We start from the raw sequence: 11,890 nt of genomic DNA on the forward strand, positions 1-11,890 counted from the left end.
GGGATATTGCAGCAATTGGATTACAAAGGACCTTAAAATATCAATGTTAAGAAATACGGACTTCATTCTGAAATCCACTCCCCTCCTGGGGTTCCTCTGAAGAGCTTTAGCCAGTGAAGTTCATTTAGATAGAACATTATGGCAACCCCAGTGCAGAGAATGGGCTAAAGGAGGCAAAACTGGAGGTCAAGGGGCCAGTTAGAAAGCTTTTGTAGAATTCTGAGAGATTGGTGGTTTGAGCCAGGATGGGTGGAAAACAATGGTGGAACCCATGGATGTGAGTAATCAAGATACGTGGTTATGGGAGAGGCAAGAATTAAAGATAAGAGCTGGTGTTTGGTTGAGGTAACAGGGAGGTTCCATATGTAGACACAGGGAACAAGGAGGGAGAACAGATTTACGGAGGGAAAACTATAATTTTAGCAGGTTGACTTTAAGGTGAGACATACAATGTATAAGTCTGAGATTCTGGATAGAGATAAAAAATGCAGAAGTTGTCAGTACATGGGGATAATCCCTGCTTTTGAGACAGAAGGAATCCTAGGGCAGAACCTTGAGGAAAACCAACATTTAAGAGATGGACAGAGAAAGAGGAGCCTGAAACAAACAAACAAACAAATGAACACACAGCCGGGACTTGGGCAAAGAGGTGGAGGGAAAGCCCAGAGAGTACAGTCAGGGAATCAGGTGAGAGAGTGCTTCTAGAAGGAGGGTGTGGTAAACAGGATCCAATGTTAGGGAGAGCCCCAGTAACAAAAGGACTAGGAAGTGTCCATTGACTTCAGTGACACGGAAGTAGTGAGTGACTAGCTGAGCGCAATTTAGGTGGAGTTTTGGAGGCCATAGTTGATATAGAAGTGAGCAACAGGTGAGCATAGATATTTAACTCTAAAGAGGAGGAGAATTATGCCAGTCAGTTCTGGGGGCATATAGAGCCGAGAATAACTAAACATCTACAACCGTTTCCACACCCATTTTTTCTCTTTTAGGTTAAAGAGACTTGAGTCTATTTAACTAAAGGGGAGAAATAAGTAGAGAAAGAGTTGAACATATAGGAGAGGTGAGAGGAGAGGAAGAGAGTATGTTTGGAAGAAATGGCATCCATGACTGGAGGATGAAGATAGCTGCATTGACAAGAGTAGGGGCACGTCTTCTACTGAACCAGCTAGAAGGAAGCCAAGATGAAGAAGATGGTGAGTTTCTCAATGTGGTGGTGGGAGGGGTTCCTGCCTAGAGTTTCTGCTTTTTTTTTTTTTTTTCACTGTAAAAGGTGAGGCCATCTACTGCTATCAGTGGGGACAAAGTTGGGTGGGGGGTAAGGTATTTAAGGAGAAAACAGAAGGCTTCACTTGGATTCTGAGGAGGGTGAGGAAAGAGACTGGCAAAGGAAACCACAGAAGAATTGCTTGGCGGATTGAGGACGGGGTGGCTGGAGACCATGGATTTAGATCCATAGTGAATCCTATACTGGTAGGACTTTTCTCTGTGGTAAGCAGCTGCCAGGGCGTGGGTGTAGGGAAAGCAGGGCAGTTGGATCCTATTTTTAGAATATTTAAAGTCTGAGGAGCTTTTTGTACCTGGAGGGGAACACTAACCACCATCTGTGCTTTATTTTTTTTTTTTATTTATTTTTTATAATAAGTTTTTATTGTTCATATTATTACAAATGTTCCCTTTCCCCCCCCCCCCCCACCATTGCTTTCCTCCACCAGGTTCCCACCCCACCCTCTGCCCTTTCCCCTCTCCCCATTGTCCTCATCCATAGGTGCACAGTTTATGTTCAGTCTCTTCCCATGCCCCTCTCTCCCCTTTTCCCCAAGAATCGTCAGTTCACTCCCCTTCCATAGCTCGGATTCTATTATATTCAACAGTTAATATTGTTCATCAGATTTTTTTAATTTCCTTGGTTTTTAGATTCACTTGTTGATAGTTACGTATTTGTTGTTCATAATTTTTATCTTTGTTTACTTTCTCTTCTGAAAGAACCCCCTTCAGCAATTCATATAATTCTGGTTTGGCGGTGATGAACTCCTTTAGCTTTTTTTTATTAGTGAAGCTCTTTATCTGGCCTTCGATTCTGAGTGATAGCTTTGCTGGGTAGATTATTTTTGGCTGTAGATTCTTGCTATTCATCATCTTGAATATTTCTTGCCATTCCCTTCTGGCCTGCATGGTTTCTGTTGAGAAGTCAGCTGACAATCGTATAGGTGCTCCTTTATAGGTTACTACCTTCTTTGCTCTTGCTTCTTTTAATATTCTCTCTTTGTCTTTTGCTCTTGGGATTTTAATAATGATGTGTCTCGGTGTGGTCCTCTTTGGATTCCTTTTGTTTGGAGTTCTGTGCGCTTCCTGGACTTGTAAGTCTAATTCTTTCACCAGGTGGGGAAGTTTTCTGTCACTATTTCTTTCAGTATGTTTTCGATATCTTGCTCTCTCTCATCTTCTGGGACCCCCATAATTCTGATGTTGGTTCGCTTGAAGTTGTCCCAGAGGTTTCTTACATTATCTTCAATTTTCTGGATTCTCTTGCCTTCTAGCTTCTGTGGAGGAGTGTCTTCTGGCTCTTCATGTTCCAAATCTTTGACTTGAATCTTGCGATCTTCCCTTCTGTTTTTAGGACTCTGTAAAATATTTTTTATTTCAGACAATGTATTCTTTATTTCTTGTTGATCCCTTATTATTTCTTGTTGACTCCTTATTAATTCTAGTTGATTTCTTTTCATATCCTCATAGGCCTTATCCATCTTTTCTAGGAAATTCTTGAAAAACCTTATAAGCGTAGATTTGAACTCTATATCCAGACGCTTTTTGTCCTCCATTTCTTTCGTTTGTGATCTATTTTGTTGTCGCATTTTGCAGTTACAGATGGGATGGGGTTTCAGGGTGGAGCCTGCAGCTTTGGCTTCCGTCAGCCCCGCCCTATGCGGGTCCTTCAGTGCTCGCTGCTGCCGGCGTCTCTGAGAGAAAGGTGCCCTCGATTTTCACCTGCTGCCAAACAGTCTATGCTCTCCCACAATGAGCCCGGTATTGGGGTTCAGTTCAGTTGGAAGTGGAGTTGGAGGTGGCATTCAGAGCAGTCAGGAGCCCCAGTCTCCTTCCCGTCAGGGCAATCCCGTGGCACAGCCGACCGTCCCTTCTCTGCGCGCAGTGTGTGCGCGTCGCCGGGACCTCCTTTCGCCTCTCCCTGGGGTTCCGCCTTACAGCCCGGCTCCCTATGGTTGAGCCTGAGTCCCCGGGGTCTGGCCTAAAACTGGGGTTCAGAGCAGTCGGGGGCCCAGCACAGTCGGAGTTTTATCTCCTTTCCGCTAGGGAACGCCCGCCAGGCACTCCGTCTCCCCCTCCTCTCTGGCTCTGTCCTCTCTGAGCGCTGCGTCTCCGTACCTTGGGCTTTTCCAGCTCCTCCGCACCTCCTTCTGGTTTTCTCCTTGCTTCTCACTGTAGAATTTCCAATCAGTCAACCTTCCTGTAGTTCTGGGCAATGTCCGTTTTATATTTTAGTTGTATTTTATTGAAATTGTTGTGTGCGGCTGTGGCTAGGTGTTCACCTGGATGCAGCCATCTTGGATCTCCTCTATATATCCATCTGTGCTTTATTTTTTTGCTTAATCTATTTACTTCATAAATCCATTTAAGCAAACATTGTCTAAATATTTAAGCATGATTTATATAACCAGCAAATCAAAGTCAACACATTTTACAAATCAAACTATTTAAACACTGACTGTAAACTTAAATCCTCCTCCATATTTTGATAGAATCAGCAATATAGTATGCCAGCTTCTCTAAAAGTATCACACATATCCTACAAAGTTTACCATACCCACTTTTAGTCTCATTATAGAAATTGGTTTGTAGACCCAAGAGATAGATATTATCTCAGTTGAGACCAAAATTTGAATTAGATATTCCAAAGAATAATATATATGAAGAAAACTGCAAAAATATCTTCAGCATTTGAGATCTTGCTTTCCAGCATGTCATCAATTTGAACTCTTATGAAAATGAACTCTTATGAAAATTAAAAAAAAATTAATGAAGTCTTGATTGGGGCCTGGGAACTGGTTAAACTTTTTAAGATGATTAAAACCTGAGCTTATCTTGTTTATCATAGGACTCTTTCAAGCCTACACCTTTTTCATGCAGTTAGTGTATCGTAACTAGATGCCTTTTCTTTAAATGATGTCAACTTTTCACAGACATCCATGCCCACAACTCTGGAACCTCTGAATATGTTCTATTACACGGAAAAAGGAACTTCTAATATGTAGTTCAGGTTTGAACCTTAAAAGATTATCTGGGTGGGGCCAATCTAATCACATGAGTCCTTAAAATCAGAGAACTTTCCCCACTGAAGTCAGACATGTGGCAGAAGTGTAGGTCAGAGAGATTAAAATGTGAGAAGGACTTGGACTGACATTGTTGGCTCAAAGATGGAGGGGGCCACAGAGCTGCCGGGCCCAGAGCAGCCGGGTCAGGTGCAGCCAGGCCTGGAGCAACAGCTGCCAGGCTGGGAGCGGCCAGGCCTGAAGCGGCCAGGCCCAGAGCAGCCTGGTCGGGTGCAGCCAGGCCCGGAGCAGCAGCTGTCAGGCTGGGAGCAGCCAGGCCCGGAGCAGCAGGGCCCGGAGCCGCCAGGCCCAGAGCAGCCATGTCTGGTGTGGCCAGGCCTGGAGCAGCAGCAGCCAGGCTGGGAGAGGTCAGGGCCGGAGCAGCAACAGCCATGCCCGGAGCAGCCAGGTCGGAGCAGCAGCAGCCACGCCTGGAGCAGCCAGGTCGGGAGTAGCAGTGGCCAGACCCGGAGCAGCTGGTTGTGGAACGGATCAGAGCAACAGAGGCCAGGCCTGGAGCAGCCAGGCCCGGAACAGCTCACTCCTCGCCTGCCTCCGCCCCAAGGCTGCCTCTCAGACATGGCTGGAAACTTTTGGGGGAACTTGAGGGTCTGCTGAATCAAGTGATGAAGGCTTAGATCTGGATGTGTTGAGTTAGTATAGCGCTGGGGTGTTGATCTGTGAATGCCTTGTGTGGGGTCTGGATGAGGTTGGATGATCTATTTGGAAATGTCTTTTGTGTGAAGTGTATCCCTGGGCATGTGGAGGTATTATTGATTTGAGAAAATGCTAAGTAACTGATTTATTATCTGAAAAATTTAAAGTTCTGAAAGTTTAAGGTCCCTTGCCAAAAAGAGGTTTTAAAGCTAACACCTTAATTTTAATGGAGAAAGGGAATGATAAGCCCTTCCCACCCAGAACAGGTAAACCAATCCCAACCAGCAGCTATATTTAAACAATGTGTCCATTTACAGTTGAATGGCTACACCTTTTGATAGCCTAAGGGCAAGTTTACATGTAAACAAGTTTGCTCTCAATTCCCAGGGCAGAAAAAAAAACAACAAGGTTTAAAATTATTAGATTTTAAAATTTATTCTTAGAAGTGTAAAAGTTTATTAATTAAAACAACAACAACAACAACAACAACAACAACAAAAAAGGAGATTGAAAAACCTGATGAACAATAATAGCGGTTCATTGTAGTAGAGTCTGCGATATGGGAGGGGAGTGGACTGATTGTTTTCGGGGAAAGGGAGGGAGGAAGAGACTGAACATAAACTGTGCACCTATGGATGAGGACAATGAGGGGTGGGGAGGGGGCGGAGGGTGGGGTGGGAACCTGGTGGAAGGGGGAAGAAATGAGGAACCTTTGTAATAATATGAACAATAAAGATTGATTAAAAAAAAAAAAAAGATGGAGGGGGGCCAGAGCCTCTCCTACAACCATGTTGGGAAGGAAAAATTATCCTTTACCTTAATGTATCCTTGACCTTAATGGTGATTACACTAATAATCAAATTAATGAGACAGGCTAGCAGGAGAAAATAAAGTTTAATAACATGCGGACCTCCTGTATACATGGGAGAGACCTAGGATCACTGAGTTAATTCACCAAAATGGTGGAGGCCATCCCTTGTAACACCATCATCAGCCAAAGACAAAGATGTTGGCCATGGAGAGTCAATTATGGGAGGTCACCAGAAAAAACACAGTGAACAATGATAAGGTTGTCGTTCAGGTTTCAGTTCAGAGCCTTCTCCACTGAGAGTGAAGATAGGCCTGTGAGACAAAATCCTTAAAGACCAGAGATGTCCCTTACACTTATTTGTGCATTCATTGGTTGATTCTTGTATGTGCCCTGACTGGGTATAGACTTGTTGTATCAGAACAATACTCTAACCAACTGAGTTACTTGGTCAGCTAGGGCTCTTGAGTCTTTTTATAAAAGTAGGTGATCTAGTATGTAAGTAACATGTTTCTCTGAGTTAAGTGAGCCTCTCTAGCAAATTAATAGGAGGTAACTGGAGACAAGAGAAAAAATTCTGGGATGTTATAAGTTAAAACTCCAGCACCAGAGAGTGAAAGAGACAAAACAGTTATACTGTTAATTGCTATATGAAAAAAGACTGCTCGCATTCTTGGGTATCTGTTAGAATTTAGGATTGATTTCCAGGAAGCTATCTCTGTGATCATCCAAGAGAGGATTGATTTCGGGGCGCCATCGAATCCCAGGAGCCCCTGCTTCTTATTGCACATGAACTTTGTGGACTCTGTTGTGCTCATCCCAGAACTAGCCCTTCCCCCACTTCCTTTATCTAAAGCTAATGTAAAATGTTTCAGAACGACTTACAGCTGTCTCCATTTTTGATGTATAAGAACACTGGCGAAGCTCCTGGACATTTTCTACTTACCCATGCTGTGGTTTAGAGTCCATGCCCCATGACCAGTCTTCTTCTTTTGCTAGAAATGGCCTAATAAACTCTTTCTTTTAAAAAACCCAACTGTGAAAATTAAAAGTTTTTAAAAACTATTTTTTATTGATTTTTAGAGAGAGAGGAAGGGAGAGGGAGAGAAACATTGATGTGAGAAGGAAACATCAATAGGTTGACTGCCTCCTACACATCTCCTACCAGGGATCGAGCCTAAAACTGAGCCCAAAACTGGGGCATGTGCCCTGTCTGGGAATTGAACCAGCAACTTTTTTGGGGGGATGACACCCAACCAACTGAGCAATACCAGCCAGGGTGGAAGTTAAAAGTTTGTTGTTTAACCCTGGAACCTAGTCAGTCAATCAGAGGCACAGGTAACAACCTGGAAGTTATCAAGGAAGAGATCATTGGAACCTCTAATCGATAGCAGTTGGTTAGAAGTACAGTTAACAGTCTGGGCTTTTGGCTGGAGTCTGAAGTAAAGAGTGGTGGTGGTGTAGGGCTAAATCCTTAACCTGTGGAATCTGATGCAAAATCCAGGTAGGTAGTCTCAGAATTGTGTTGAATTGAGCCCAATTCTTGGCTATACTGCTGGTGTCTGAGAATTGCTTGGTGTTTGTGGGAAGCACACCCGCTGCCACACACACACACACACACACACACACACACAGGAAATGTATCCAGGAACCCAAAAGAACTGTCATTCATCCCTGGACTCTTATCTACAGATTCTTCTATGTGAGACAAAAATAATCTTCTACTTTGATTAAGCCATTTTTATTTTGAGCTTTTCTGTTGATGTAATACCATTATAATTAGTATGGTAATACAGAGTCTCCCTTTCCCGAGAGATGAAAGATCACGTTTGAGCAGTGAGCAGTTATCTTTTGGACACTTGACTAATTCATTATCTTGTAACACACTATTGGCCTTCTTTCTAGTTGTAAGGTGTGACCAGACTGTGCCAATCAGTCTCTTTCATTCTTGGTACAGTTCCAACCTTTTTCTGGAATTACTCATAGCTCTCTATATCCACCTCTCCCTTATACAGATAAAAAAAAAGTAAATGTGCCTTATAAATAGTTAAAATATATATTGTATTTATACTCTTCTATTTATCAAAACAAACGAAAAATACCCTATTATATTCATTCATCACTTCATAGTGACTTTTTCCATTAGGAATATCACTATGGAAAGTCATAGATTTTAAAAAAAATTCACCTTGTTCTAATTAACTATGTGATTTTGATTTTGATTATCAAGTTGTCACAGAATGCCAAGTGAGTTTTTAAAAATTGGTTCCTTTGCCTTCTCAGCTTTACTCTATACATCCTTGCTTATTGTCTTCAACAACATGTTTCAGGCCTGCCTATAGTTATCTGAGATATGCAGCTATTCTCCAAGTAATCCTGCGTCCTTTTAAAGGTAAATAATATTTGAGGCAAAGATCCAGGTGCTAAGAATGCATATCAGACATTCCCCCCCACCCCCCACTAATGTTGTTTCTATGCTACCTTAGTAATACAATTAGAAAAAATTATTTCTTTGAAAACCACAAATTCACATTGGTATTTCCTATTTAACTCAAGCATTACTAAATCTTTTTTTTGTTTACTCTAACATACAGTTTTAATTTTTTTTAAAGAATATGTTTTATTGATTTGAGAGGCGGGGGGGGGGGGAAAGGAGAGGATGAGAGAGAGAAACATTGATGAGAGAGAAACATCAATTGGCTGCCTCCTGCAAGTCCCCCAGCAAGGACCAAGCCCACAACTCTGGCATGTGCCATGACTGGAAATAGAACAGGCAACTTCTTGGTGCATGGGCTGATGCTCAATCAACTGAGCCATGCTGGCCAGGGCACAGCTTTATATTTATTTTCTCTACAACATACCCGCTTGTACCCTGGAGTCTCTTATCCAAACTGTAATGGTATCTTTTATCTTTAGTGATCTTATAGTGTCTCATCAACTATCATTCTCTAGTTACTTTATTGATAGAGTGACCCATGCTGGGCCAATTGGACAGCCAGGTAAGAGAGTGTATTATAATGGCAGGAGAGTGGTTGAAGGAATGCATCATCGAAACCAAGGAAATAGGAAGTTTAAAATGGAGGCTAAGATAGCACAGATCAGGGGTAAGAAGAGAGGTTGTGGGATAGTCCAGAACAAGTTTGGTGAAGGTAATTGATAGAGCTGGGAGGAAGGAGGTGGTGGCCAGAACATGAAGTGATTGAACTGCAGACTACAAAGGTTGAACACTTTTAAAAGGTTGCTATGGTCATTGACGTGTTCCATGCCTAGAGATCTGCACTTGCCCACATGTGACCTTCTACCCTCACCAACAGCTGCCCAAGGAAGCACTGTATACCTGCTCTCAGCCAGAGCAAACACAAACACACACACACACCCCATGACTCAGGTGGGGAGGCGAGGGCCAGAGTCCATTTGGGACCTGTACAGATGAACACCCGGGTTCACTGCCTGCTGGCTGCCCCAGTGTGCATAAAAAATGTGTACCTTGTTCAGGCTGGTCACATGTCCCATTCCTATCCTACCAGCCACAGGCTCTGGGCTCCTCAGTGGCCCTCCCCACAATTATACTGGTGGCAGCCTCCTGCGCTAGTCCATATGGTACTGGCTCAGCTCCTGACTGTGTTGGCAGAAATCTGTGATGCTGGCACTCCTCACAGGAAGGAGCCTGTAGGGTATGATGAGGCCGGTCCATCTGGGCTCTTGTGGGGGCCTGTCAGGCTCACCTGTGCCACCTGTTTCCAAGTAGCACTGAGCTAGAAGCTGGGGGTGGGGTGGGGGAAGGAGCAGCAAAGTCTGCAAAGTTTCGCAGGACTCTCTACCTGCCAAATCCTGCCCTGATCCTAAGGTTGTGCAGACAGAGAGATGCAGGGAGAGGTTGTGAGGGCATGTGAAAAGGGGGAGGGAGACTAGAGGGGCCGGCCCCTAGATAAAGCTCTACTCATCACCTTGGGTGTTTGGCACAAGGTCCCATGCAAGAAGGTGGAATTAGGCAGCCAGAGGGAGCCTTTCTCCTACCCCAAAGATGTTGCTTCTGGGGCAGGGGAGGGCAGAGGACAGAGGTCAGGGGCTAGATTCCCATCCCTGAAAGGCTTGAGCCCTCAGAGTGGGAAGATGAGGAAGCCAGAGAAGCTTGAATATTTCCAGCCACCCAGCAGGTTCCCCCGACGAAGGCGCAGAGACACCCGGTCCCCGGGGTCCAGGGGCAGTAGCACAGAGCTGGTGGCTGCCTCCCGGGTCACATCAGGGTCATTGGCAAAGGCTGAGATGACAGGCCATGTGTTCAGCATCAGGCTCACCTGGGAAGGGAGACCAGTTAGCGTCTCTACCCAGCCCTTGTCCTAGGACCTCACTTTTCTAAGAGCTGCTACTCTTCTCCCAGCCCCAGAGGGACACTCTGGAACCCGGGACTCTGAGGCTCAGTGCAATCTCCTGGGAGAGCTGAGGGGTCGCCAGTGTCACACTCTGCAGTTCCCCCTCTCTCTGCTAGGCAGGCCCTTTCCTCCCTTGCTCCTGTCCCCCTCCCAGGCCAATGGAGGGTCTGCCCAGGAATCAGCCGGGCTCCACTTATTCTCCCCCGAACCCAGTCTGGACAACGACAGGGCCCCATGCTCAGGTCACCTGGACAGTTTGGCGGTTGTACACCTTCACCACATGGAACCTGAAGCTGTAGACACCTCGGACAGGGGCCACGAAGGAACCGGAGGTGCGATCAAAGCCACCGCCCTCATTCACCAAGACCTGGGGGAAGCAGACCCTGCTGAGTGGGCTGGGGATGCCTGGGGCTCAGGGAAACCACTGGGCTGAGGGACGGAGCAGTGAATAAGGAAAGTAAGGGGTTGTAAGTAGCTGCCCACAGGAGAAATGCACAGATTAACAACATATAGTGAGAAAGGGCAAGGAGGTATAGGGGTAAGAGTGAAGGGAAAGGAGATGGGCAGCAGGGTAGAGGGGCAATGGGCCATAGCAGGGCTGTCTTTTTAACAGCAGAGTGGGCTTGTATTGATTGCAGGTCCTTGCAGGGTAGGGGGTTACCTGGTCAAAATAGATGGCCCCACTGGTGCCGTTGCCCGTCTCCCCTGCTGGCTCGTGGTGGTGGCTTCGAACTGCAGCAAACGCCACTCTTCCGGGGGGCGCTTCTCCCAGGGCTGCTCCTCCAGGGCCCCCTGCAGCAGCCCTGCCGGGCTCACAGACCACCAGGCACTCACCCTCCAGGAGAACAGGCTCTGACCCTTCCTGGGCCCATCCGGTCCCCAGGGCCAGAAGCATCAGGGCCAGGGGCAACCAGGGGTTGGGTGCAAGAGCTGGTAGCCAGAGTCGCTTTGCTCCCAGCATGGCTGAGTGGCTGTGACCCACAAGTCCTGCCTTCTTGCTACTCCTTTTCGTTTCCACCCTCCTCCAGACTCTCAACAGCCCTCACCCTACTCCTTAGCCCTCTCTCTGCATCTCACGGTCAGTCACCTGGTCTCAGCATCTCCCTCTCCATACCACTCCGTGCCCCACAACTCTGTCCTGCCTCTCACTCCTGCTGTCGCTGCAGTTCCCTCCTCCTTGGCAGGGCACAAAATGACAGCAGTTGGGCTCCGGGAGGGAGAGGAGAGATGAAGCAGCCAGACAGGACGGCTACAGCCAGAACCCCAGGACAGCCTCTCCGGAGAGCACTGAAGGCTGGAATTGGGACAACAGAGAAATGTGTGTGTGTGTGTGTGTGTGTGTGTGTGTGTGTTTGCAAGAGTGTAAGAGACAGCTCCTACGGTCCTTCCTCCTCCTCATTCCTCCCCTCTTCAAAACCCCTCACAGCACTCTCAGTGGAGCCTTTTTCATTGTTAGAAAGGAAAGCCCTTGTCTTTTTCCCACAATTGTTTTGGTGGGAAAGCCCTTGGGCCAACAGTGTCACTCGGCTGGTCACTTCTCCTCCTTGGCCTTCCAATAGCTTCACCTGGAGGGTCTGAATTCGTCCCTTTAACACTCTCTTCCGCTCTGACTCTCAGTGAGTGGTTCCTCTTTCCTGAGAACAGCAGGAACCTAGAGGGACCAGGGGAGGCTGTGGGGAGACCCAGAGAACTGCGGGCGAGTGGGCGGGGCTGAGGCCGGGAGCGGG

The 11,890-nt window shown here is 46.3% G+C and overlaps 1 protein-coding gene across 2 annotated transcripts; it reads right to left on the bottom strand.

The window, feature by feature from the left end:
* Positions 1 to 8,729: 8,729 nt before the first annotated feature.
* Positions 8,730 to 11,785, bottom strand: CBLN3 (cerebellin 3 precursor). 2 transcript variants are annotated; one of them, XM_036450478.2, is made up of 3 exons: positions 10,825 to 11,785; positions 10,411 to 10,530; positions 8,730 to 10,088 (listed from the first exon to the last, which is right to left on the bottom strand). In XM_036450478.2, the coding sequence occupies exons 1-3, from the start codon at positions 11,122 to 11,124 to the stop codon at positions 9,891 to 9,893; spliced, it is 618 nt and encodes a 205-aa protein (XP_036306371.1). In that variant the 5' UTR covers positions 11,125 to 11,785; the 3' UTR covers positions 8,730 to 9,890. The 2 variants fall into 2 exon arrangements, with proteins under 2 accessions (XP_036306371.1, XP_036306383.1); XM_036450490.2 differs by lacking the exon at positions 10,411 to 10,530.
* Between the last annotated feature and the right edge of the window lie 105 nt (positions 11,786 to 11,890).

This window comes from Pipistrellus kuhlii, unplaced genomic scaffold (genome assembly GCF_014108245.1).
Source record: "Pipistrellus kuhlii isolate mPipKuh1 unplaced genomic scaffold, mPipKuh1.p scaffold_m20_p_1, whole genome shotgun sequence".
NCBI classification, from domain to species: Eukaryota; Metazoa; Chordata; class Mammalia; order Chiroptera; family Vespertilionidae; genus Pipistrellus; species Pipistrellus kuhlii.